This window comes from Colletotrichum gloeosporioides (genome assembly GCF_011800055.1).
Source record: "Colletotrichum gloeosporioides strain Lc1 chromosome Unknown consensus_89, whole genome shotgun sequence".
Classification (NCBI taxonomy): Eukaryota; Fungi; Ascomycota; class Sordariomycetes; order Glomerellales; family Glomerellaceae; genus Colletotrichum; species Colletotrichum gloeosporioides.
In genome coordinates, this window is record NW_025544734.1 from 329,248 (window position 1) to 354,844 (window position 25,597).

Sequence of the window (25,597 nt, forward strand, 5' to 3'; positions counted from 1 at the left end):
TATCCGTAAGCGTAACCGGTGAATGTGCAGCAGGCAGATTAGGAAAGGCATCGCAGGCTGCCCTCCTGTCACTTCGGCGCCTTCGGTTTTCTGCCCGGCATGCCTTTCCTTGACTTGTTCGTGTGCTGCCTTGCATGTCCCTGTCCCGTCCCCGTCTCTGGTCCCAGTCGACCCGTGGCGCTGGCCGAGCTAATGAAGTGTGCGCGAGGAACATTCGTGTACTATAGTACCCGTAAAAGGTCGCGTTGAATATGACTTGGGTCGGGCGGCTGTTCTAATGTAGGAACGGGGCCGAGAGGGTCTTGGGGTGGATGTGGGCAGTCAAGTGACGGCTGAGGGTTTTGGGCATTGGGGGCCTACCGCTACCTCAGCGCGCAGCCAGTGGGATAGGGATCCTGTCATATTTGCGGACGGCGGTATCCCGAGATGTGACAGGAAGGGGCCGTGGCGCCTGTGGACGTTGCTGCCGCAGTGTTTCGACGAAGCCATCGTGGCTGCCCAATCCCCCGCCACGAGTAAGTCAGCCATGGATGCCCTGCTCCGCCGGTCTCCGGCGGGAGAAACGAATTCGACATGACGGTTGATAAGGGCTGGTTTAGCTGGTTGAATTAACGAGAGAGAGACGACGAGGCATCGTCTTATGATCACGGTATGGTGATGTCTAGCCAAGGTGAATCCGTCGTATCTGATCTGACGGCTTGTTGACGATAACACGAGAAGGAGCGGAAGAAACGGTTGGACGGGACGGTTGATCGATCATGAAGGGGTCAGAGGGCAAAGAGACACCCCCACAGCAACCCTGTGCGGCCCCCCGTGCCCCCATAACAAGTGCGTGAGGTAGCTCAAGGCCCCTGATATGGTTGGCGAAACAAGCGACGGGTGGTGTTGGAAAGTGAGGGGCGGTGATTCAAGATGGAAGGCAGCATGGCAATCGGAATCCGCTGTAGGCTGGGCATAATATCACGACGGGCCTTTGGTTGGCGTGTAGTTTCTGATGTGCTTGATGTGCCCCTCTTGCGGCAAGGCCGCCAAACCGGCTGGTGTCTGCCGGAGAGTGGGCGGCGGAGAAGGGCGCGCGCCAGTCAAAAGGCTCGCGCTAGACTTGGCGACAGGTTGCGATTCCTCCAAGTTCCCGAGTTCACCTCAAGTTTCCCAAGTTCCCGCTCTGCTTCGTCGCGGCGGGTGGAGAAGGGGGGATCCCAGTCTTGACCGTGGAGGGTATGGCGTCACAGGCGCTGATCAGCCAATTTTTCGGCGGCAGGGGTGGTCCAAAGGGTTGCCGTTGCTGCAGCTGGTTGGCCGCGGCCGAGGTGTACTGCACAGTAGAGGGTGAAAGACAATTGTAAGTACAGTGGGAGTACTGCGTCTTTCGTGCCGCTGCGGCAAGGTACTGGCTGCCTTGCACTGCGTGTGCGTCTTCGCTCTGCAGGGCGGTGCGGTGCGTGTGTAGATTCAGGGGTCCCTCGATGACGAGAGGGGAGCTTGCGGTATCTGTACACGTGGAAAGTAGGTCAGCAGCCAGCGGAGGTGAGGTCAGCGCAAGAAAAACAAAATTGCTGCTTCTGTCCCGCCAGGGGCTTTGCTTTTGCCATCATAGCAGAGGTCATTCATGCTGCAGCGGTTTGCAGGGGGCTGACACGGCAGGAGTAGGGGGGCCGTCAACGGTCGCACAACGCCGAAAGTGACGATCGAGAGGTGAACGATCAGAAATTAGAATGCGGTGAGGAAGGATACGTCCGTGGAGGTAAGGCAGAAGCAAAGGCGATAGAGGGCAGGGAGGAGAGGACAAAACAAAATAAAACTCTTCTTCTCGAAGTGACAGATGGCTGGTTGATGGAGACAATGTGTCGGCAAGACTCCGTGTCACACACGTTAGTGCCGTGGACTAGTGTAGGTAGAAGAATTCGGAAGAGGTCGAAGTATCGTGAGTTTCAAGGTGAAGGACGGCGGATGCGGAGGAGATGAGCGGACAGAGGAGGGGCGGCGAGGGACAGGCGGCGGATGAAGCAGAATGGAGGGGGAGAAAAAAAAAAAAAAAAAAAAAAAGGCACGTATCGAGTCAAGATGCGAGCACCTTAGCTTCACACCGTTCAGCGTCACAATGTGTGGGGAAAGAGCAGAGTGACATATGGGCAGAAAAATATGCCTGAGGTTCAAGGCCAAATTAGGCCCGGGACACCGAATTAAAGGACCCGCCGTTGCGGTACGTAGCGGTACGTACTGTGTGGCTTCCAGGAACCCAGCAAAAAGAGACCAGTCAGGGTGCAAGAAAGAAAGGGAAGCAACAGTCCCCTGTTTTTAGCAGCTTCCATTGGGACCAGTGAGGGAAGGAAGTCCTGAGGTACGGTATCTCCTGGAAGCACCTTCCCTGATTCCTCCGTCATCGTGCCTGCCTTCCATCCTTCTTGCTGCCAACCTCGCCGAGGAAGGAACTGCCCGAGTCTTAACTTTTAATTAGTTAGGCAGGTACGTACCGACTCGTGCCTTCCACAACGACAAGTGCCATGTTCAATCGGGGCTGGGAGAGGAAGGAAAGCAAAGCAAAGCAATGGAAGCAAAGGAAAGACCGCTGCAGTGGCTGCACAGACATGCAGGTGGGGGAGAGAGCTAGCATCCGTCCGTCTCAAGCGCAAACATCACAAACACGCCGTCTACGCATGGTTTTGAATGGCATCGAGCTGAAGCCCTCGTCAATCTCAATTCCAGTGTCGGTGTGTCTCTCCCCTGCACCCGCGAGCAGAATAACACCGGCAGAAGCCAGCTGGGGCCAGCACACCGCGGCATCAGGCACCACCACCATCGTGGGTGGGTGCTGCATTCTCAGTTTCTCGATTCAGCAGATCAACAACACCACGAGACCCCGAGACCCGGCATCTCTCCTGCTTGCATAAGGCACGCCTTCTTTCCGTACCGCCTGCATCATCGCAACCGTGTGTGTCGCCGCCGATGAATACCTGACTGCGATAATACCCCCTCGAGTTGCTCAAACGCAGAGGAAACAGGCGCGCATCTCATCGTCGTCTTGACCTCCATTTCACGCCACACAAGACAAGCCAGACAACTGGAACCCAGAAGTTACTTTGAATCGTTGCGATACTTCCACGGGTCTGAGGTTCAGGTTCAGAAGCCGGCCCCATCATTCCCACCTACCGGTCGCCATCCACACCGGTCAACGAAGCACCACTCAACATCGCACACCGCACAGCCGTTGGAGCATATCTTCTGCCCATCGTCAATGTCAACGTCGAGCTTCCGCTTCAGCTCCTCTCTCGCGCTCGAGTACCCGGGAGACAGACAACCTCAGCACTACCACACGATCCGCAGTCCGCCCACCACCGCTTTGAGGCGCACCGACCAACCGAAGCTGCAAAGAGCCTCGCTCTCTCTCTCTCTCTCTCTCTCTCTCTCTCTCTCTCTCTCTCTCTCTCTCCAAATAAACACCTGGCTACGTAGAGAGGCGCAACACAACAACAGAGTTGCAGAGACGATACGAATACAACAAAACGGTTGCGATAACATCATCCTGCTCCACACCGCCGCTTAAGCCAGTCGCCAACCCGTTACGGATCCCCTGCGCGCTGGTCCTGTCTCTCCCATACTTCCTAGTACGTGTGCAGGGTACTTACTTGGCTACCCCTGTCGCGTCCATCCCTCACCCTCCTCCACCCTGACTGAACCCAAGCAATCCAAGGCTCCCAAGCCTTCGACAACCCTTGGGGATCACCCCCGTCCTACCCTCTTCTCAGTAACGACCATCATACCGCTCGTCCTACCTACGACATTGGGCGAAAGGCACGAAGGCACCAGCTCTCTGATCGACACCACAAGCCCAGCAGCGGGCAGTCATCACTCAGAGCAGCGCTTGTCCCCCCCAAGTACCGCAGATCGCGGCCTCCTGCTCGCCTGTAGACGTCAACTGTCGACCCAAACCCACACCCAGCCAAGCCAGCCATCGTCGTCCATTTTCTCCTGCTCTCTGCCATTCGCCATTGGCAATTCCTATTCCCATTCTTTTTCATTGTACCCCCGATTCCTGTGCAGAGTATCTGTACCTAGAACGAACACACTACGTACACTACCGACACACACGACGTCGACGCAACCGCCTTGACTCTCGGTCGCAATCCCGTATTACTCCCACGACATTCCCACTCTCGGATCACCTATTCTCTGGGGCTCTCTTCTCTTTTCTCTCGCTCCTCAAATTCCGATAGCCATTTCAGGACCCCCACCCATCAAGGGCCAGCATTTGCCAACAAGCAAAAGCCAGCAAACCGAACCAGTGTCCGTACTACGCAGTACCTAGGCACACCTCTACTTGGTAGGAAGGGTACTTCGCAGAGAGGACCACCCGGCGCGAGGCGAACCTGCGAGCACTCCACGAGCATCAAGAGAGACCCATATTCCACCACCTGGCGACAAGGAAGACAAGGGGAAGGGGAAAAATTCAAAGCGACTCCTCGACAACTCTGCCCAACCCAAAAACCCACCCACACCCACGAGACCTCGTCCCCCATTCATACCCTTCTGCGGCCCACCGCGCGTTTTTTTCTCTCACTCTTGCCCGTCTTCTTGGGTTGCCTTCTTTTTCATCTGCTCTTCTTCCCTACCTCTCCCGCCCTCCGGCTCCTGTCCCTGTTTGAGAGACCGGTAGGACCCTACTTGCTTCCGGAATACAACCACCACTACCCCTACATTCCATAATACCTCACGCCCCATATACACCACCACCACCACCATCACCGCTACCACCTTTGCAACCACCTGACTCTTTCTTCCTTCATCCTCGACTACCCCCCCTCCGCCACTGTTCGCTCACTATACCAAGCCCTGACCCTGCTTGCATGGTGGCAAGACCCCGTTTCCCAACTTGGACCTGGTGACGGAGTACCATTCAATTCAACCACATTTGCCTTTTGAGCCGCCCTCTCGCACTCCAATTCCTGCAGACATTCAGTTTCTGCATACCTACTCAACCGAATCCCACCTCCATTGATCCCACGATAATCTTCACCGACAATCGGCACCCCGAAACAAGTCATAGCATCGTGACGACGATAATTCAGCATCATGGACAACGAACACCAAGAACAGCACGGCGAATCGCACCTGCCTCCTCACATTGAGCGCTCCCACTCGAGCTCTTCCTCGTCATCGGTCGACCACGAGCACGACGAGCCCCAGATCCACCAGCCTACCCCGATTCGCCCTCGCCTACCAAGCCGGAAGAGCAGTGGACCGCTAGTCGTGCCGAGGGATAGCTCAGCTGTTGGGCCAATTGATACCGAGTTTGGGCCGGACGATGTGAGGGCAATGAGCCCGAGGAGGACGAGCGAAGACATCGAGGCTCTGGGAAGAGAAGCCAGGGAAGAGTTGAAGAGGTAAGGATTTGAACCACCACGCGGCATCTTGTGGACCTGAACGCTGACCAACACTTTCCAGACATGCGAAGGCACTCCAAGAGTCTCTTCTCACCATCTTCAACCGCATCGAAGCCGTCCGCGAAGAGCACGACAAGCTCGACAGCAACAACAAGTTCCTCCAAAAGTACATTGGCGATCTTATGACCACCAGCAAGATCACCGCGCCACCAAGCAAGGGCAAGAAATAAGCTGTTGGCAGGACAGCGGAGGAAGAGGAGGAAGACACCCAGCATAGTCTGGTCCGCGTTGACACATCGACGAATGATCGGGACGCGAGATACACTTATTCGACCACAAGATTGAGGTCATCATCAGCCTGGCCAACCGAGCACACGGCACGGCTTTCTTGCTAACCATGGATATCCCACTACCCGGGCAAATTACCCCGGGGCACTCGCTACACAGCATAATCGGACACAGCTCTCAGGATTCGAGGGCATGATACCCCTTGTGGCCGAGTTGGCCTGCAGCGTTATATTCATCATTTCGTCTACGGCTTCGGCACGGTTACGGTATTGGAGTGGATAACAAAAACTTGCATCGGTTCGCGACTTGTACACTAACGATCATCATCATTGGGGTTCTCAACACCATCAAATGACACACTGGGCATTGGGTAGCATTTGGCGTCACGGTTACTGGTAAAAGGCTTCGGGCCTTGGGAATTATTACATTACGCTCGCATTTTTGTGTATATACCTGCTGTAGGCGGAGAAGGCGTCGACCTTCAATTCAACCAAAGTTTTGTGGCAGACACCGTGAGTGGTGTGGTTCGTGCAACCGAGACATGCGACAACAGCAATGTACAGAGCAACGTAGAACACGAGGTCACCCAGCGGGTCTGAGTGCTCAATCTTCCATACCCAGTTTGCCGGCGTTCACGCATACTTTGCGGCTGTCAGAAATTTTACCGCCGCCACGCGACGATCCACCGCTTACGATCCCCAAGGCTGCAACGACGTCATTCGCCACCCCGGGTACCAGTCACGTCGCGACCCGACCACCAGCCACCCGACGGAACACGAACGATGGAACACGAAATGGGGGAACACAGGACAAGAGGCTCTCGGGTTTTGCCGAGATGGTATCAGCACGGGACAGGAGGAAACTTGATCTGCGGCTACAGCTCTACGACACGACACCGACTGCCGCTAACGACCGTTCCACGCGACTAACGGGGGTACACCAGGGAGCATCGGTCGCACGACGTCGACGTCGTTTGGATGGCTGACGGTGCGACACGACTGACATCAGGCGTGACTGGAGATTGGGCGCTGTGTACATGATGGACAGAGAAGTGTGGGAAGTCTACTGGATTACATGCGTTCAGTCTACGCGCCGCCGACGGGGAGGTTTTTGGGTGGAAAGTCAATTCACCATTTTTGGGGCAACAGCCGACGAACCACGGACCGAACTGCTGTTGTACGATGCTTATTTGCTCAGGGGGCGAAGAGGGCTGATGACGACATGTTGAGGGGAGGCGGCGATCTGTCAGAAAGCGGTTGTGATCGGGGCCCCGGGGGGCGGGATGGTTGGGCTGGGGGCTTGCGGGCTGGCGTTTGAGGGCCCGGTCGGGGTTGTCCACAGCTGATCGTCGGCGCGGGGGATGCTCGGCGAGGTTTGAAGAGTGTTTGGTTGTTGAGGGGCTTGAGGACCCTGATGCCGTGTCGGATGCAAATGGCATCTGCTGGTGATTTGTACGGGGAGCGCATGCGAATTGTCATCATCATGTGATGGTGGCTTCATGTTGTTTGAGTCTGGTGCGGGGAGGCAGGATGAGAAGTATGCCGGCATGGCTTTTCGTAAATCATCCCGTTCGCTTCTGTTTGAGGGGTGTGTGGTGATTTATTTGTCCTTGGCGGCGCATGCAAGAAGATGTCCTGCCGGTGATTGGGAAGGCTTGCAGGTTTTGTGTCGCAGTGCCGCTGAATCTAAGACGCCATCTTGTACGGCGAGTGTGCGCGCTGCAGGTCGGCCTTGATGGCCGGTCGGCAACCGTCCGCCGGTACTGTGAAGCGGTCGACGTCCCGCGCCCGAGTAGCATTTCCGATCGAGCAGCTCCTCATCGGAGCCAGGTCCGGACGGGGTTCATCGCGATGCCTAGGCTTTTCGGCCGGGGCCGAATTTCGAAAGGGTCCTACCGGACTCGACCTAGTGCCGTTTTTTAGGCCGCAACCAACCTTGAGTCGGGAGCGTTAGCGGGCAAGAAGAAACGGTCATTCTCATTTTTTGACCTTCGTGTCTAGAATACCTTACTCCCTTTTGTTGGTTTCTTTCACTCCCTGTCGTCGATGAGTGCGGGCAAATGACGTTTGCCAGAGATCGAGCGACACATTCTTCTCTGACTCTCTTGTTGGTTCCTTTTTTTGCACGTGGATTTAAGCTGTGGCGTAACTTTCGTCGGGCATGAATCGCCAAAAGCACTCAAGGGAGAGGAAGGGACATCGTACCATCGTGGCACGGGTCTGACACGGCAAGGCATTCAAGATGTCAAATCGCGAGGATTTTCTTCTTGTCTTGCCCTGTGAGACTGTCATGAAGTTGACAGCCGACGCGAACAACAACAGACTGGCTTGCGCAATTTCTCTCTTCTTCTACGGTCTTCAGCGCGGTGATTTCAAAACTACATAGGCCCAAGCCCCGCACATGGAATATATGTTCCGGCGACATGACGCACTCCCGACCCTGAAAAGGGTCTCGGAAGTGGTGTATAAAGGGGGGTCCTTCCAAGTCATGTCCATCTATTTCTTCATTCCAGAGTAGATAATTAGACTTATTTTGTCTTCCAAAGATCAGCCCATCGCACCACCACGCCCACGGCAGATACCGCTCTGACACAAGAAGAAGAAGAAAAGCCGAACCGAAGCCGACGCCATCACGATGTCTCACCTCAAGTACTACGCCTACGAGGGGGTCGGCGAACGGAACCTGAAGAACTTTAGCTACAACCAGGCTGTGAGAGTGGGCGACAAGATTGAGTGCGCAGGCCAGGGTACGACGTCATCCATCCCCTTCTTGCCTCCCTTTCCTGCCCGACCATGTCACCTTATACCACGTAACGTTAACTAACGACGCAACAGGCGGCTGGGACCCCAAGACGGGCGAGTTCTTCAAGGAGATCAACGCGCAGATCGACCGGGCCTTTGAGAATGTCGAGCTGAACCTGAAAGACGCCGGCGGCAAAGGGTGGGAGCAGGTGTACCGCGTCAACTCCTACCACGTGCCCATCAACGACGAGGCGCTGGCGGCGATGGTGCGGAACTTCAACAAGTGGATGCCGAATCATAAGCCCATCTGGACGTGTGTGGGCGTCACGAGGCTTGGGGAGGATGATATGAGGGTTGAGATTGAGGTTGTGGCGCATGATCCGGAGGGAGCTGCGAAGGCTGGGTCGGTGTAGTGATAAGGAGAAATATGAATCATGAGAGTTTTTTTGAAGGCAATGAGTGAGATAAAAAGGATGAGGTCGATTTTGCATCAGATGAACCGTCCTGGCTTTACGTACATTAGAGATGATCTTGTCTACAGTGTCTGAATCAATCTCACCGGCGACTACCATCTCGAGTTGGAAAGCACCAACGCACGCACATAAACCAAATAGTGATCGTCATGGCTGTGAGTCTCCGATTCATGTTTCCATTAAACGTCTAGTCTCATCTATATGACAAGATCCCCTCAAAGTTCCCCCGTATTAAAACGCCGAATTCGCAACCATTTTCGCTTCAATGGAATAGGCGGAAGTTCTCTCAACTGTACAAAGTTTGAAGGGTATATCCGCATGCAACTACCTTGCCCTCATACACAGGCAGGTCTCTTATGCCTTGCCGGCCTGGACGAGGAGGGCGGCGTGCTGCTCGGGGTGGGTCTTCTCGACGTTGCCCTTGGCCATCTTCTTCATGAGCATGTTGGCCTCGATGTCGACCTCCTCGCGGAGAATGAGGTTGGCGCCCTCGTTGACGACGCGCCACTTGCCCTGGATGACGAGGGTGCCGACGGGGGGCTTGGCGTTCACGAGGGTGTCGACGCCGTCCTCGAGGTTGCTGATGGTCAGCTGGTAGGTGGTCTGGCCGATGGGCTTCTTGTCGGTGACGGAGTAGGTGGCGGACTGGCCGAGGCCGACGGAGCCGGACTCGAGCTTGTAGGAGACGAGGGCCGGGCAGAGCGTCTTGACCATCAGGTCGTGGTTATGCATGGCGGCGAGGACCTGGTTGCGGTCGACACCGGCGGGGACGGGGGTGGAGACGACGGTGGAAGGCATTTTTGCGGTTGTGAGGTGTTTATTGTCCGGGGAGGGAAGATGAGTGAAGGAAGAGAATGAGTGAGTGTGTGTGGGTATTGTTGAAAGTGGTGGAGAGTGAAGCTGGAGATGCACGATGACCAAACATTGCCCCGGGAAGGTTCTTATAGATGTCTCTCCATGCCGTCGCTCAGGCCGGGCGTTCGTGTCTCGTGGTATCTTCAGACGACTGAGAGGCTACGGTGCCTTTTGCTCCTCCGGCACGTCTGTCTCCCCTGACCATCACCCTTCACATCCACGCCGGACCATCTCCCTAATGCAGACAAGACAAGAACGACGCGCACCGTTACGCCGCTGACGGTTTGAGGTCGCCGTGTTCGCTCGTTCACGGTGGTGGTGGGGGGTAAGGAGAGATGGGAAGGGGGCCAATGCCCGCGAGTTGCAGGAGACGCAAGCAAGGAGGCTAAACTGGCACCGGGCCGGCCGTGCCCCGGCCGTGCTCCCGCCGAGCCGGACGTTGGGGCATGGAGCTAAGCAGACGTGAGGCTTGCGGCGCTAGCGCGGCGCGGCGGGCTGTTTCTTTTCTTGGGCTGTTGGGGTTGTGTGAAAATAGGTCGGCGGGCATCCGTGGAGAAGTCCGTCCGTGAGTGCGGGATGTCTCTCTCACCAGCCGCAGGATTCAGGGGAAAAGGGGAGACAGCGATGGGAGATACCAGTCGAAGCAAACATGGAAGACAATTCTGTTGGTTTGCCACGGTAGATTCATTGTGTTTGACGTGGTCTTTGATCAGAGTGTTTCAACCCCAGAAACATGGTTTCTTTGTGACCCGGTGGTGGTGTGCGTGCCAAAGGACCGTCGGCCGCAGTCCCAAGATCCCCAAATGTGACCAAACATGTTCACAGAACGATGTCAACTGTGCCAATCAAGGCAGAGTTCGTCCGAGAAATGCAGCCAAGAAACCACCTCACACGCGTGTCGCTCCTCTCCGCAGAGACTTGACGCGGCCCTGGCCATTTCGAGAGGGCCCAAACGGGCCTTGGCATCTGTGGGAAGCTTTGAACTGTCTGCAGCTCTTTGAACCCCTAATTTCATCTCAAGTGCGATTGAGTCTTGACGGAGGGAGTGAGGGAGGAGTAGGGCGATGGCGCAGATCTGTGCTGGGTCAGCTAGTCCGGTCCCCCGATTTTGGCGGCCAGTTGAGGCTCAACCAAGGCCGTTTGATCAAGATGCTCGGCATAATCATCCCTCTTCGTGGGACCCCCGCATAATGTCTTAGATCCGGTGAAGATGGATCAGTCCGCTTATCAACATCATCGCGGGCCGAGATTTGTTGGCTGACTTCCTCCGCGTAAGCTCGCGTCGCATCCGGCAGATGGAAACACGTCCAATGAACCGCTGCACCCTCCAAAACAGCATCATTCTCAATCTCCTCAAACACACAGGTCTGAGTGTGTCCTTGCATAGGGCCAGACGGGAGGCAGCGATCGGCATGGCACCGGACTTGGCTTTGGGGGTGGTCGTCGGTGCGTTTGCTTTTTTAGATGCGTGGCGCTAAAACGAGGCAGGCCAGAGGCAGCACGCAGCACGCAGGAACCGCTGTCTGTCCGTGTCCCTCTCGGCCCATGGCGTCGCGCCCGCCTCTGTTTATGACGGAGCGGGATGTCAATCTCGGGGCTTCGCGGTTGAGATGTTGGGCGCGGGGAGGATCTGCGGTGCCTTGGAAAACATGCGATTCTGAGATAGGGGTCCAGGGGAAGGATTGGGAAGGATGAAAATGCTCCGGGGCGACATGAACGAATTTGACCCTGCTGTGTGAATGAGAGCGTCGATTGCCTTGGCGGTCGTGGATGACTGAGTCGTAGCACTTGGTCTCGAGCAGTGTATCAACGTGAAAGGTGCTGCTATGTTCCCATGCTGATTTGTTGAAGTTGGCTGTGGTCGTTGCGAGGAGCTGAGTGGTTCTTGGCGACAGGATAGGATGAACTGTCTCGGCGCTAGGCCGCGGAGTGACGTCCTGTTAGAGTTCTATTTTGGGTTTTGCTTCCGATGAGAGCCCCGAGCTGAGAGACCTTGGTCGAGAGCTTTACTGGAGCGTTCCCAGCCCATCATTGTTTGCAAATTGGTAGATAAATGGCATGACGATCCCTCATTCGTTTGAAGCAACTAGGTCCTCGTTAAGCCGGCATTGCTGGTTGCTTTTGATTGCAACGGCTGAGTATCTTCCCAAACAAAGCGGTAAACATCCCTCTAGGTATTTGAGCAGTCTTGTAAGCCGATATGTGTCAGAAAATGTTTCCGGAAAATGCTCAACATCTGGTCAAGCGATGCTTCTCAATTACTCTCCAATGTTCTTCTCTTCTACTGCGTACACTCCGAAGTGCCTTATTCCCGGCAATGACAGTCTTACATCCCAACCAATCATAAACCTTCACCCGTGACGTAGAGGGCAAGCGGCGGGGGGTCCGCGGGATACATATTCCGCTCAGCTTAGTAACCTTTCTCCAAGCTCCATGTGATTGGCCCCGCACGTTTGCTTCTCAGTGAAAGAGCGGGTTCGTCAGACGACAGACACAAGCCACGGCGAAGGGCAGAAGGGGGTCATCTCGTTGCTGGACTCTTCCCTCGTCGCAACCAGAGGAATCTGTATTCCGCTCTCTCTCCGCGTGCTCCAGACCATTCAACCGATTCTGTGATCACACCCTTGCAAACCCCCATCGGCCAGCTTGAATCTCCGCCTCCGTCCGTCATCTTGGCCGCTATGCCTCAACCGTCAACGGAGCGGGCCGCGAGCCAACCGAAGCGCAGGTACACCTCGAAGGCCTGCGAAGAGTGCAGACGTCGCAGGGCAAAGGTGGGTGGATTCTCCTCTGTCTTTCTAGATTGTCTCATCACCCATGTCTGCTCGTTGTGTTTCCTCTTCTGGTGACATAAGAAAGTATGTTGACATCATACCTTGCCCCGGTTTGTTAGTGCGATGGACAACGCCCGGTGTGTACCCGCTGCTCCGAGCGCAACATCAACTGCATGTACAGGAGCGAGGAAGACGGCCGCAAGCCTGCCTCAAAGTCGTATGTGCAGCTCTTGAGGAATAGGATCGACCTGCTGGAGGCCGTTCTGCAGTCTCACTCCATCGACATCGAGGCCTCCGTCGCGCAACTCACCGCGGCGGGGACCACCCCACAGCTGAATCCCGTCTCGACCGCGTTGGCGTCCGGGAGCAGCGACCCGGCGCTGGCTGGTCTTAGTCCTTCGGCGTTTGACGACCTCTGCACAACGTTCGAAGGCGCGTTGTCGCTGGATGAGTCGGTGAATTACGACCAAGATGGAGAGATGCGATACTTTGGACCGTCAAGTGGGCGGTTGGAGTTTCAGACTGGTGAGTTTCATTCGACCTATGCTGATTTGAAATTGCGGTATTCACATGTACGAAGAAACCACGCCCGAAGCTGAAGATCAAGAAAGCAGTCCTGCAACAATGAAATCTGTGGATTCGAACTGCTATATTCTCCCACTCGAGAGACTTGAGAGTGAAAACTATCCAGAAGACCTTACAAATGAGCTGATTGACTTGTTCTTTGAGTACCAAAACCCATGGTGCCAGATCGTCGACGAGAAGCTGTTCAGACAGAGCATGAAGACCAAAGGGCGGTATTACAGCCCTTGCCTCCTCAACTGCATTCTCGCTCTAGGGTCACGATACACAGACAGGATCGACGTACGCTTGCGGCCCGAAGACCAGAATTCGGCCGGCAAGCCGTTTTTGCAAAAGGCAGAGGTGCTCCTCCACAAAGACATGAAGCGCCCGTCCATTACAACCATTCAATCAATGTCAATTCTGGTTGGGGTTTACGTTGTAAGTTATCTCACTCACCGTCTGTATCATTGGATGCTAATATAGACAGTCCTATGGTTGCGATGCTGCCGGTTGGCTACATCAAGGGATGGCAAATCGGTTGGCTCTCGACATGGGCCTTAATGTTGACGCTACATCTCTGGCTGGCTCAAATCTCATTCCCACCGAAGAGATTGAACTGAGACGGCAGATGTATTGGGCACTGTACTGTGATGACAAGCTCGCGGCTATTTACACCGGCCGTGTTTGCAACTTCTTGGTGCGTGCAACAACTCATTTCAGATGAACCCCAGTTGACATATCACAGGACGTCCAAGGAGCAGTCAATCTCCCTTCAGTCCCAGAACGGATGAGTGACGGTACCACAGACGCCAACGAAATGACTCGATGTACGAAGCACATCCTTGTTCACCGAGCACTCATCGGCCTCTGCCGCATTCTCGAAAACATCCTGCTGGCCCTGTAAGATCCGTAATTTCAGCCTCACTATGAGCAATAGGACTAACCTTCACAGCTACGCTCCAAAACCACTATACAAAGGGCCCCAAAGGATATCCTTCCTCCACTCGTGCACCCTCGAGCTCAAGACGTGGTTCTACGAACTCCCAGCCGACCTGCGCATCGACCGCCCCAACGACATCCCCCAGGTCTACACGCTCAACATGGTCTACCACACCTGCTGCATCCTCCTCTTCAAACCGTTCCTCCTACGCCCGAAGCAGACCACCACCACGCCCAAGACGGACGCCATCAAGCGCGCAGAAACCCTCTGCATCGAGTCCGCGAAGCGCATCTGCCTCGCCAGCAAGAAGTACCGCCAGGTCTTTGGCGGCTTCCGCAGAAGCCCCATCTCCGCGACGCACTGCATCCTCACAGCGTCGCTGGTGCTCATCCAGTACGCGAGCCCGGACCCGGACATGAGCAACAGCGGGCGGCCGTGCTGCACGCCGTACATCGAGATGTGCCTCGAGGTCCTCGGCGAGCTGTCGACGTCGTGGAACCCGGCGGGGCGGATGCGGTCGGACCTGATCAAGCTGCTGTACCAGAAGTACCCGGAGCGCATCCCGCACTCGCTGCTGCAGCAGTGCGCCCCGGACAAGAGCTGCGCGGCGGCGGCGGCGGCGGCGTGTGTTGGGGCGACGAGGGAGAAGGCTTCGGCGGCGGCGGCGGCGCAGACACACCCGTTGCAGACGCATCCTACGCTGGAGCAGAATCTGTGTCCGTTGATGAATATGTTGGATGCGGATTTCAGCTGGGAGGCTGTCAACCAGGCGCCGCAGACGGCTCCGTTCAGCGATGCGTCCGAGTCTGTTTACAACACGCAGTTTGCGCTGGCGGATTCGATCATGGATGTCGAGGATGGTGGGCAGAATCTGATGGATGATGCGTTCTGGGCTGGGGTGAATTTCGACTTCAGCTATGAGGCGCAGTCCTAGTACAGGCAGAGAGAGCTTGTGGAATAAACAAAAGCGTTCTTATAAGCCGTTGACTAGTGCCTTGCATATTGCCATGTCGTACGGATGAAAACCAACCTGGCTGTGATGAGTATTTTTCCTACTCGGGAGCAACAGGAGTAGCAAAGCGGTTTACGGTGTGAAAAGTGACATCGACGTTACACCAAGTCTAGTGCTTATGATGAAGTCAAATTTCAGGAAGATTAATGGTATGTCCATTGAAAAGAATATGTACCTCGTCGCAGACCGACGATGGGCAGTATACACAAAGAAGAAATAAGTGAGCGTGCTATGTACAGCCAAGGGGTTTCATCATCACAGTCCCTTCACCACCACCAAACGACTCGTCAAACATCTTCATTCCCCAGCTCAGTAAACAGCCGGAGCGAGAGAGTTGACGTAGATCTCGAGGTTGGTGTATCCGCCCGCCCCAATCTTCATACCATCAGACTTGTCGTTGGCGTTCAGCCCGTTCGCAGTCTCGTACTCGTCAGGGATACCATCGCCATCAGTGTCCTTCTTGGCCGTGCCGGCCTCGATGGTGCCGACGCCGCCCATGGTGGCCTCGTCGGAGATGAGGGCGCCGGACTTGCCGTAGGAGGCGATCTGCTTGACGAGGGCGGCGTCGACGGCGTCGCGGGCGATGGAGGCGCCGACCTTGGCGGAGACGTGGGTGACGGCGTCGGCGGGGGAGAGCAGCTTGGCGGGGGCGGGGTAGGCGAAGGCGGTGGTCTGGATGGCCATGTTGGAGTAGCAGGTGGTGGACTCGCAGAGGGCGGCGCCGTTGAGGACGCCGTCCTTGTTGGAGTCGTAGAAGTTGTTCTTGACGTAGCCGCGGAAGTTGGCGTTGCCGCGGGTGAAGGCGGTGACGGAGGTGGAGGGGCCGGAGATGAAGTAGTTGTTGATGATGTTGGCGTAGCTGGGGTAGGTGTCAGTCTTGATGATTCGGTGAAGAGGCTGGAGAGGGGATTGGTTTCAAGGAGACTCACCTTGCACCGTCGCTGTCTCCGGCGATGTAGCCACCACCGCCGCCCCAGTTGTAAACGACGTCTATTCATCGAATTAGTATCAGAGCTTCCAGGACGTGTGATGAAAACACCAAGCAACTTACTGTTCTGGAAATCGTTGACGCCCTTGACCTTCGGGTTGCGAGTCTTGTTGTCGATATAAGCGTTCCTGAACAGTGAAATACCTCCGGTGTTGGTCTGCATCAGGCCGCCGCACGAGTGCGTCTCCAGGCCCTGCGCGATGATCGAGTCGGAGATGGTGATGTTGGACACGTCGCCGTTGATGGAGAAGGTCTCGTCGCGGCCCCACGAGACGGAGACATGATCAAAAATCATGGTGTTGCCGTCGGCGATGGTGATGGCGTCTTTGCCCGAGTCGCCGCCTTTGCCCATGCGGATGCGGATGTAGCGCACGATGGCGTTGTTGGCGTTGCTCCAGCTGAAGCCGTTGCCGTAGACGGTGATGCCGCCGCCGGGCGCCGTCTGGCCGGCGATGTAGATGTTCTTGGAGACGACGATGCGCGAGCTGATCTTGATGACGCCGCCGACGTCGAAGACGACGATGCGGTTGGCTTGGGAGACGGCATCGCGCAGGGAGCCGGTGCCGGAGTCGCTGTGGGTGCCGTGTTAGTCGGGGGACGGAAGGACTGATAGGTGAGGGTGGAGCCGACGCACTTTAGGTTCGTGACCTTGTAGACGGAGCCGGTGCGGCCGCCGACGGAGTAGCGGCCGAAGCCCTCGGCGCCGGGGAACGCGAGGACGTCGGCGCGGGCGGCGATTCTGGAGCCGGTCCAGCCGGTGACACCGCACCCGGCGCTGTGGGTTTGATCAGCACTCTGCGCGTCGGAAACGTTTGCGCAACATCAGACGATGTCGCATTTAGGGGTCTCTGTTGCTGCTTACGATGGGTCCTGGCACGGGAGAGCGGCGGCGAGGGTGGCCGCGGCGGCCAGGAGAGAGATGGAAGCCTTCATGGTTGTTGGGGAAGAATCGAAACAAAGAGTGTACCAGACAGCTTAAAACAGGAGGGATATACGAAGGATAGCGAATGAAACCAACGGGACTGCTGGGAAGGAGGTGTTTTCGGCAAGCAGGACGAAGCAAAGCGAGGAAAAGGCAGAACACGACCTGAAGAACCGTGGGTCCTCGGTTTGGTTTTGTAGGTCGTTGCCGCGTTGCAACGGCGATGGGCTATTTACTGTCCACCAAGGGAGGCATGTTGGATGGAGGCGCTCAGGGGCGCGGCAGGACGGGAAGGGTCATCTGGCCGTGACGAGACGGGACATTGGAGGGTGACAGGCGACGGCTGGATCTGGCATGACGGTCGTGGTTGCTTGTTCGGGGAAGCGAACGACCGGGATCTCAACGCAATACACAAGCCGTTCATGGGCTAACATACAAGTACAGCAGGCATTGCTTCTCCTGTCAGAACGTTTCTCAGGCCTCGTGGGACTGGAGCCAAAGTGCCCACAGGTTTCCAGATTCCGTGCAGTAGCGCCCAGCTCAGACAGGAGGAAATGCGCATGTCGGAACGATCCTAGGGCGATTGGTGGGAATGGCAATGGTTCGGAGGCACTTCAGCGGTCTTTCGGGGCCAGAGACAGGCAGGATGTGTGCCCGTTTTGGCAGCGCTGGTGTGGGGAATCCCTGCGGTTTTGTGCTGTTTGGGTGATATTGAAGGGGCAGCGACGGGGCCTGTCGGGGCCGGGGACACGGGGCCACGGAGGTTTTCAGATTGATGAGGGCGCCGGAAGGTGGTGTTTGGGTGACATGGGAGCTGGAAATACGAGCGAGAAGAGGGAGGGGAGGGGGAGAAAATCTCTTGGGATGCGGTTAAGGTTGATGGGCGAAGCATGGCGGATGAGTTTCTTCCCACCTGTCGGACGTCATTGTCGATATTGAGTATTGAAAGTCTATTGTGATGTGACACATGGCTATTCTCAGAGCGGATGAAAATATGCATGTTCTGGCAGCCTGTTCCGCGACACAAGTGGCAGGTAATTCGTGTTTACTCAGAGAGCGATATTCTACAGTCTTATTGATGTGGAATTCTTGTATCAATCATGTCATTTGATGATGTTTGTTAGCTTCGTTCTCCCCAACCTGACCTACGGATACATCTTTCTATCGTGACTGGCAGCGGTGTCAATCGTCCTTCCATGTAACTCGAGCAACATGGCCCCTGTATGCTCCGGTGTCTGTCCTTCTTGTAACTTCTTCAAAAGCGTCTATTGGTATGAGTGGTCAAGGTAGAGTCCCAACCGGCATCTCAACCGATGAGCCTCAGATCGGTCGTCAATCGCGCTTCACCTGCCATCCGATCTCATTTGAGACGCTGTGGCCAGTAGCAACAAACAGCCCCCGGTGTGGCTGAGACGGAGGATGTTGAGAGCATCTTTGTCATCAGTCTTTGGATGAGGAGTAGGAAGGGGCCCGGCAGTTGGAGCAACACAAGACGGACGACGGTGCCGAAGAGAGCTTGGAGCGCACGCGTCTTTGATGGGGCACGGCGGCGGCCGGTCCAGTCTGGATGGCACGGCGAAAAGAGGAGAGCGCCGACGAGCGCTAACGAATTCCCAAACGAGGGGCGATGTCGGAGCAGGGGGGCCGCTGGGAGCTGCAAAGCTTTTTTTCCCTTCCAGTCTGGCAGGTCACGAGGCGATTGAGTTTTGGAGACTCAGTCACGTGGCCGCCAGGCTAATGAGGCCTCTCAGTGTTTTCTTTTTGCTCGTTCTTGTTGCTGAGACAGAGTTCAGAGCCAAAAAAGAATGCGACCGGCAGCGAATGAGGTGTCTTCGGCAAGTCATTCCCAGGGTCTGGCCGGGGATTGCTACCCCTCTTCTTCAGACAGCGAGCAGTAGCAGAAACGTCTGGAAAAATCGGAGAATGGATGAAGGGACCGAGAAACAGCTTGGGTGGTGCAGAGTCGGTTCTCATTGAATTGAATGGAGTTGCCTTCAGTCGGGATGAAGCTGTTTGAGTCACCCGCAACTCGGTGCCTTGCTGTAGTACATGGCACGAAGTTGGGCTGCCTTGTCAAATGTGCACAACTGTCCAGTCTCGCCCATCATTCCTCAAAGTATCCGGGCTAATGAATGACCGCGGAACGTCGAAGGCTATGCGCGATTGAACACATGATGGATCGGGCCAAAGCCGGCGGTTCGGCTTTCGACTTCCGCGTGGTCCGCGGGCCACGATGCCCTCAACATACCTTAGGTTAGGTAGGCCACACATGGAATGAAGTCCCGATGGCAGAGACTCAACAACCGCCCATAGCTAGGAAAAGCATGGCGAGTTCCGGCTTGTTCTGACCGCTGAATCCAGCCAGGACATGTGCAGGGTGAAACAAAATAGCAAACGCGCCGTTTAATGCACATGGCTTAAACATGCCAAAGGCGGCGATCAGAGAGGCGCCCCGACAGCGACCAGACCGCGCACCTTGTCGACCCCTTCACCCCCTCCAATCACAGACCGTCCCGCGGTGGGACACCTGCTTAGTCACCAGCTGCAACAGGAGGAAGGCCCCACCGACCCCTCTTGCCCTCGATGCGAATACTCCGTGACTGGCAGAAGTGCCCGCCCGTGAAGGCAACCGCCGCCGCACCGGAGTTTAGCACCTTGCACCTTCTGTCTCAGTGTCATCTAGAACCTTAGTCACGCAATTCCCGCCCGCCGCCCCAACCTGCTTTGCTCTGCTCTGCTCTGCGTCTGCTACCGTCCCGTCAAGGTATTAACTTGCCGACACACACACCAAAACAACCAACCCTCTCGGCTCTTCCTCTCACCCAACCCAACCGCCCCAACTCCATCCCTCGGCGAAACCAACTCAACTCTGTAAACAACATAATTTTGCCGTCCGACAATCATCAATCGCTACACCGGCCATCCATCGTTAGCAAGGTACTTCCACACCTCAATGCGTCTCTTCCTCAAGTATTCCCGCTCCGTCTGCACTCTTCATTCCCGCATGACGTCGATAGCGCAAGGCTGACCAAGCACCTGGACTTACCAGCAGATCCCGTCATCCTCCGTCCTGTCCCGCGCCGCACCTCACTAGGCACCGACCGATAGCCGCATCCCCGAGACACCAGACACTACCACCACCACCACCACCCCTCCTTCGCTCGCGCCCGCTACACACGACGCAAACCAGACCTCCGAGTCCGCGTCGCCCATCTCAACAACACCTCCAACCGGGCGTCCCCGTACGCCTCTCGCAAAATTTTGCCTCGACCCCGGAACCCGCAGCAACCATGGTCGCCAGCCCCGAGACCATCGAGGCCATGACGCCTCCCGGCTACTCCTTCCCCGACCACCGTCTCCGCCTCAACCAGTCCGAACCCGACCGCGAGCCCCTCGTCCTCGTCGCCCCCGGCTCCTACTCCCCCATCACCTTCCTCCACCTGCGCATGGCCGTCATGGCCGCCGACTACGTCCGCTACAACACAAACTACGAGCTTGTCGGCTCGTACCTCTCCCCCGTCTCCGACGCCTACAAGAAGCGCGGCCTCGCCCCCGCCTGCCACCGCCGCCGCATGTGTGAAATCGCGGCCGAACAGACGTCCAAGTTCCTCATGGTCGACCCCTGGGAGGCCGAGCAGACGGCCTACGTGCCCACCGCCGTCGTCCTCGACCACTTTGAGCACGAGATCAACGTCAAGCGCGGCGGCTGCAACGGCAAGCGCGTGCGCATCGCCGTCCTTGCCGGAGCTGATCTGATCAACACCATGAGCCAGCCCGGCGTGTGGTCGCCCTCCGACCTGCGTCACATTCTCGGCGATTTTGGCGCATTCGTCCTCGAGCGTGCGGGCGTCAACATCGACGAGGCGCTGACGAATCTGAAGGAGTGGGAGGACCAGATCTACTACATTCCCCAAGTCGTCCCCAACGATGTGTCGAGTACTAAGATCCGTCTGTTGTTGAGGAGGAATATGAGCATTGACTACGTACGTTTCTCCCGTTTCCCCTTTGGAGAAGAATGCATAAACTGACTCATGACAGCTCATCCCCTCCCAAGTTATCGAATACATTGAGGAGCACGGTCTCTACACAGAAGACGACGCGACAACAAATGAGACCGGCAAGGGCAAGGAGGTAGCCCAATGATGTCACCGAAGAAAAAGCACTGGGCGCAATTTGATTCTCTAGAGAAAGAGTCACAGCGAGATATGGTCTAAGAGAGAGAAAGACAGACAGAAAGACAGCGACCGAGGAAAGAGAAAGGGGTGTTGTAAATGGCGTGGATATCAGCGTTTGGATTTATCATGAATATGTCTTCTCTCGTAGAGGAGACCGAAGAGCGGAGAACGATTAGTTTTCTTGTTGTTTTTTGTATGGGTTTACGGTGCATCGGGCAGGCTGGTTTTCTTTTCCTATATCGACTACAGGGACATCTCCCAATCCACAATCAGAAGTTATCTTCGACGGCCTCGTTTGGTTCCGTCACTACATCTTTTGTCTCTAATTCTCCTGCCTTCGTATGACACGTGGTTCCATAATTGAGGTCGTTCGACAGCTCTAATGTGTGAGTCACCTTGTGGTTCTCGATACCCGGTTTTTGTCTTTTTCTTCATCCCTCATGAAATACTCAGATTTCTAGTTTCCCAGAAAGATTGAATTCCCTCAATAACCTCCAAGGCTAGAACCTATCCTGCTATTTAACCTTCTTTCCAGGCCACAGAGAAAGCTTAGAGGAACCCGAAGTATGGGTCTCCACCATCGTCGCCGACCACTTCTGGTGCTCGCCATCAGATATCCACCGCACCACCCTTGACCCGCCAGTCGAGACCTCATGTACTCAGTCCGCCCATTGAATTTTCATTGCCTTTGGTGGCTTGGGGTAGTGGTATAGCGCATCCCTCAGGGGTGAACGAGGTTGTGGTTCGAATCCGCCGCGTGTGAACACGCAGGCGTGCAATTTTTGCCTTTTTCTCTTCTTTTTTCACTCAACAGCTAAGAACACTTGCTCTGAACAAATGGAAAACCTCTTCTCTTCCCTGAAGAAGTTTGACGGAAATGCACATGTTGCGGTAAATTGTTTGCTAACGGGAAAGTCTTATAATGATACCGTGCAGAGCTTTCTATAAAAGCCTACCTACTCCTAGTTACTAGTTTTCTTGTGTTTTCACCACAGAAAGCCAGGATCAAGACTACACAAACGGTAAGGGAATGCTCGCTGTATTTAATAAAAAACGAACAGCCAAGCAAGCATATCAATAAGAAAACAGACACCTTAGATAAATCTCACTTCCATCTACCTCTTTCTACGGGTGACTCTTCTTTTGGCCATTTGCAGCTCATAGCTTGATAACGAAATAATCCCAAATAAAGGAATTGCCCAATCCGCATCTGATGCCTTAGTAGGGCCTTCAATTAAGATCCATGACGTCCTGCTGTACACTCACATATTTTTTCTGTTAGATTTCCTAGGCAAGAAAGACACCGAGACTCGCCGTGTATTGACCTTCTGGTCGACAATGCAAGTTTAGTAAACTTGGTATTGTCGAGGCTATCTTGAGTTAAGCCTCGACTGTTTGGGAATGTCCAGGCAATTCGTGTCGACGATGTCTTTCTTCGGTCAATACTAGTTTACTGTCTGGTAGTTTTGTCAAAGAAAGCGAGTGGGCACTGGAAGACACACAAGAATGAGACATATAGGCATCTGATATTATGTACGACGGATTGTTGACATCGCCAATTCATGAGCAAATACATGGACCCCGCGATTCGATCGCCGCCAGCCCGGATAATATGCAACCTCCAAAATCCCCCAATATAATGGCTGTGGGTATTTCCTCCAGCTCTGTTTTGGACTTGACCCCAACCCCCCAAAAGATTAGCAATGTACACATCCTGACTCCTCAATAATGACCGGGTCCCTGAAAGGACTCATGGGCCTTCAATATACACCAACAGCCGAGTCATACACTAAACGATCCCCGCATGGCACGAACGGTCCCAACAGCCGGTGGTGCTGTCAGCTCCAGCTCACTAGTCTGGTCGCTCCCATGGGCTTTGGAATGACCATATCGATTGCATATGAATCGGCCATGGTGTTCGGTCCTCAGGACCTCGATTCTCCTCCCGCCAAGACGACTGTCGCAGTTGCTGTGGAGTCGCCGTGCCTGTTGCCGGTGTCTCATGTCCGCCCACTCCTCTTTGAAAGTAGACTTGGTGGTCATGAAGAAAATGACGGCATTCCACACACCTTGAAGCGGTAGAACCGTAGCGCTCGCGACACTCAGGCCGAAGCTGATGTCGTTAGGCTTGATGAGGTTGTAAACCCGGTTGATGGAGCTCGGCGTCCAGGTAACGAAAACCGAAATGGCAAAGATGAAACTCGTTCGTAAGTATGCGAGCTTGACAGGGTCGAGGCTTCGGAGACGAGCCGAAAACTTCTCATTGACGGAATTAACGCGATGGAAGATGGAGCGTCTCGGTTCCGGTGGAGGTGGACTTGAAGTACACGTCGTTTCGAACTGTGGACTGCTCGGCGGGGCATCATGCTCGTCACTTGTGCGCCATGAACGCTCGTGTCGAGTTTGCTGATTGGATGGCAAGTCTGGTGTCATTGCCGATTGAGGGATCGCTGGTGGTGTCCAAGGTCTTGGGGTGACGGTAGTAATTTGTATCTCCGTCATAGCGGTGCCGTAGAACTCGGTGCGACTTGTGAGATTCTGATATGTGTCAACGAGAGGCCAATCATTGGGAGTTAGTGACAGTTGAGCTACCTTTTCTGCAGAGTCTCGTTCATCCGAGCACGAGAGGTCTTTGTTGTCTCTAGCCGGGTTGCTGAAGGTCAAGTTTCGGAGCTGGTTGCGTTGATGGAATACATGATAGCCGACGGCAAAGTAAATGACACAGGAGCCGAAGATGCAGCACCAAATAGGTATGTAGTAGGTGTAAATGCGAAGGACACTCCATTTGTTGTTGATCCAGCACCATAGCTGAGCCAAGTTAGACATGCCATTTGACCTCGCGTAACCCGAACTTACTGTGGAATCGCCGTAGATCAAGTCGTCTGGCCCGTCGGGCCTCAGAAGAAGAAGAGAGAGAGCAGGAATTAGAGGAATGCCGAAACAGACAAGACAGTAAACCCAGAGGTGTTTGCGGAATGAAGAAGGGTTTGCGCCGGCGAAGAAAACAAGGAAGACGTTGATGGCCATAGCAAAAGACCACCAAGGATCCGATTGCATGAACCTGTGAAAGTGGGTGTTAGTGGTGACAACACGTGGGAATGTCGTGAGGGCAAACCAACATTTCAAGCAGGAAACCCTGAAGCTGGCACAAGGCGGAGGTTTCGCCGGCACGAAGGCCGTCGTATCCCATTGCACAGGCAACACTTGCACCAACGTTCGCGATTGAAGCCATGAGGATGAAGAGATTGGGGACTGTCCGAAGGCGCTTGAAGGCGTAGTAGGTGATGAATATCAAGGTGACGCCGACCAATGACAACGAAGCCCCGACTCTTTCGAGGGCGATGACGATGTCGATTTGCTCTTGGGATAGGGAATCCGAAGTCGCCCTTGCGACGGGAGCGCCGTGGCTGTCTCCCATACTCGTTGGTCGGCTTCAATATGGAAGTTGGGCTTGAACCTTTGATGAGTGTGAGATGTTTGAAACGAGTTGACGAGTCGACGAGTCGCCTGTGTGAAGTGGTCAGCATGGGAGTCTTTTCTGTCCTCCACGCCAGGACGCATATTGAGCAGAGCGGCAGGCGTACCTGGAACCGGATGCTGAAGGCTGAAATGCAAGCCGGATGGTCGCGACTCGAGGGTCCCTGATGTATGCCGGATAGGGCCGAAACACGAGGGAAAGAAGAAAGTAATGACAGTTGTGGTACAAGAAACACGGGCGGAACAAAGAACTTGGACACTCCGGATGGACAGGCCACGGAGAGGTGTGTTGAAACGAAGTGGCAGGCCTCGATGGCTCGGAGCCCGAGCGAGATGCCGTGTTGCTGGACGGCAGCTTTGTGCGACGATCCACTGGCCACTGCAACGCGAAGTAGGGAGAAGCGTGAGTCGGAGGGCGCTGTAAATCTTCGGCTTCGAGCTGGTCGAGGAACGAGCGGTCGAAATAAGATCGACAGGTGGTAGGCGAGGTCGTGTATTAATCTCAGGCAGCCCAGGCTGGTAGCCACATAGGATCGAGCAGCTGCATGACAGACCGTGGTGCTGGAGAGAGGCCAATTGCGGCGCGGTTACACGGCCGAGAAGGTGTGAAGCAGACGTTGCATGGGTCGTGATGGTGGAGGCGGGTTCGTCTGGAGTGTGGTGGTGGTGGACGACGTGGAGGAGAAGCAGAAAGATGGTTGCGAGAAAGTACAGGAGGTTGCAAGCAGATGAAGCCAGCAAGGAGGAAGAGGAAGGTGCCAGGGCTTCGAGTCGATTCAAGAGCAGTACACTTTCTGAATTGGGGACTGGCGTTGGCAACAATCCGGGGTGGAATATGGTAAGGTCTAGATTTCAACACGAGGAGGCAACGGCCGAATGATGCTTGCCATGTAAATGGGAGGAGGCAGCTGGGCAGGGGCAGGCACCAGGAGGCAATGGCCAAGAGATGAAGTCAAAATAGGACACTGTGGACCAGGAGGGAAGGAGCGGGCAGGTGGACTCGTGGA

General features: G+C 55.2%; 7 protein-coding genes across 7 annotated transcripts; 4 read left to right on the forward strand and 3 right to left on the reverse strand.

Annotated features, from left to right (window-relative positions):
• Positions 1-5,070: 5,070 nt before the first annotated feature.
• GCG54_00010687 (uncharacterized protein) lies at positions 5,071-5,611 on the forward strand (the record flags this gene model as incomplete). Its single annotated transcript, XM_045410606.1, has 2 exons — positions 5,071-5,381; positions 5,443-5,611. 2 exons carry the CDS (start codon positions 5,071-5,073, stop codon positions 5,609-5,611), a joined length of 480 nt encoding a protein of 159 aa, XP_045258174.1.
• Positions 5,612-8,267: 2,656 nt separating this feature from the next.
• On the forward strand, positions 8,268-8,823 carry GCG54_00010688 (uncharacterized protein; the record flags this gene model as incomplete). The annotated part of the gene is made up of 2 exons (XM_045410607.1): positions 8,268-8,415; positions 8,504-8,823. Coding segments are annotated over 2 exons (468 nt in total), but the record flags the coding sequence as incomplete, so codon positions are not given.
• Positions 8,824-9,237: 414 nt separating this feature from the next.
• GCG54_00010689 (uncharacterized protein) lies at positions 9,238-9,681 on the reverse strand (the record flags this gene model as incomplete). Its single annotated transcript, XM_045410608.1, has 1 exon — positions 9,238-9,681. The coding sequence occupies one exon, from the start codon at positions 9,679-9,681 to the stop codon at positions 9,238-9,240; it is 444 nt and encodes a 147-aa protein (XP_045258176.1).
• Positions 9,682-12,383: 2,702 nt separating this feature from the next.
• Positions 12,384-14,950, forward strand: GCG54_00010690 (Nitrogen assimilation transcription factor nirA; the record flags this gene model as incomplete). Its single annotated transcript, XM_045410609.1, has 6 exons — positions 12,384-12,512; positions 12,632-13,037; positions 13,093-13,514; positions 13,564-13,773; positions 13,822-13,976; positions 14,029-14,950. Coding segments are annotated over 6 exons (2,244 nt in total), but the record flags the coding sequence as incomplete, so codon positions are not given.
• A 387-nt stretch (positions 14,951-15,337) lies between these two features.
• GCG54_00010691 (putative pectate lyase C) lies at positions 15,338-16,949 on the reverse strand (the record flags this gene model as incomplete). Its single annotated transcript, XM_045410610.1, has 5 exons — positions 15,338-15,887; positions 15,958-16,018; positions 16,080-16,588; positions 16,651-16,791; positions 16,879-16,949. 5 exons carry the CDS (start codon positions 16,947-16,949, stop codon positions 15,338-15,340), a joined length of 1,332 nt encoding a protein of 443 aa, XP_045258178.1.
• Positions 16,950-19,955: 3,006 nt separating this feature from the next.
• GCG54_00010692 (Nicotinamide/nicotinic acid mononucleotide adenylyltransferase 2) lies at positions 19,956-21,081 on the forward strand (the record flags this gene model as incomplete). Its single annotated transcript, XM_045410611.1, has 2 exons — positions 19,956-20,921; positions 20,977-21,081. Coding segments are annotated over 2 exons (1,071 nt in total), but the record flags the coding sequence as incomplete, so codon positions are not given.
• Positions 21,082-22,895: 1,814 nt separating this feature from the next.
• Positions 22,896-24,531, reverse strand: GCG54_00010693 (uncharacterized protein; the record flags this gene model as incomplete). Its single annotated transcript, XM_045410612.1, has 3 exons — positions 22,896-23,921; positions 23,970-24,174; positions 24,233-24,531. The coding sequence occupies 3 exons, from the start codon at positions 24,529-24,531 to the stop codon at positions 22,896-22,898; spliced, it is 1,530 nt and encodes a 509-aa protein (XP_045258180.1).
• Positions 24,532-25,597: the final 1,066 nt, after the last annotated feature.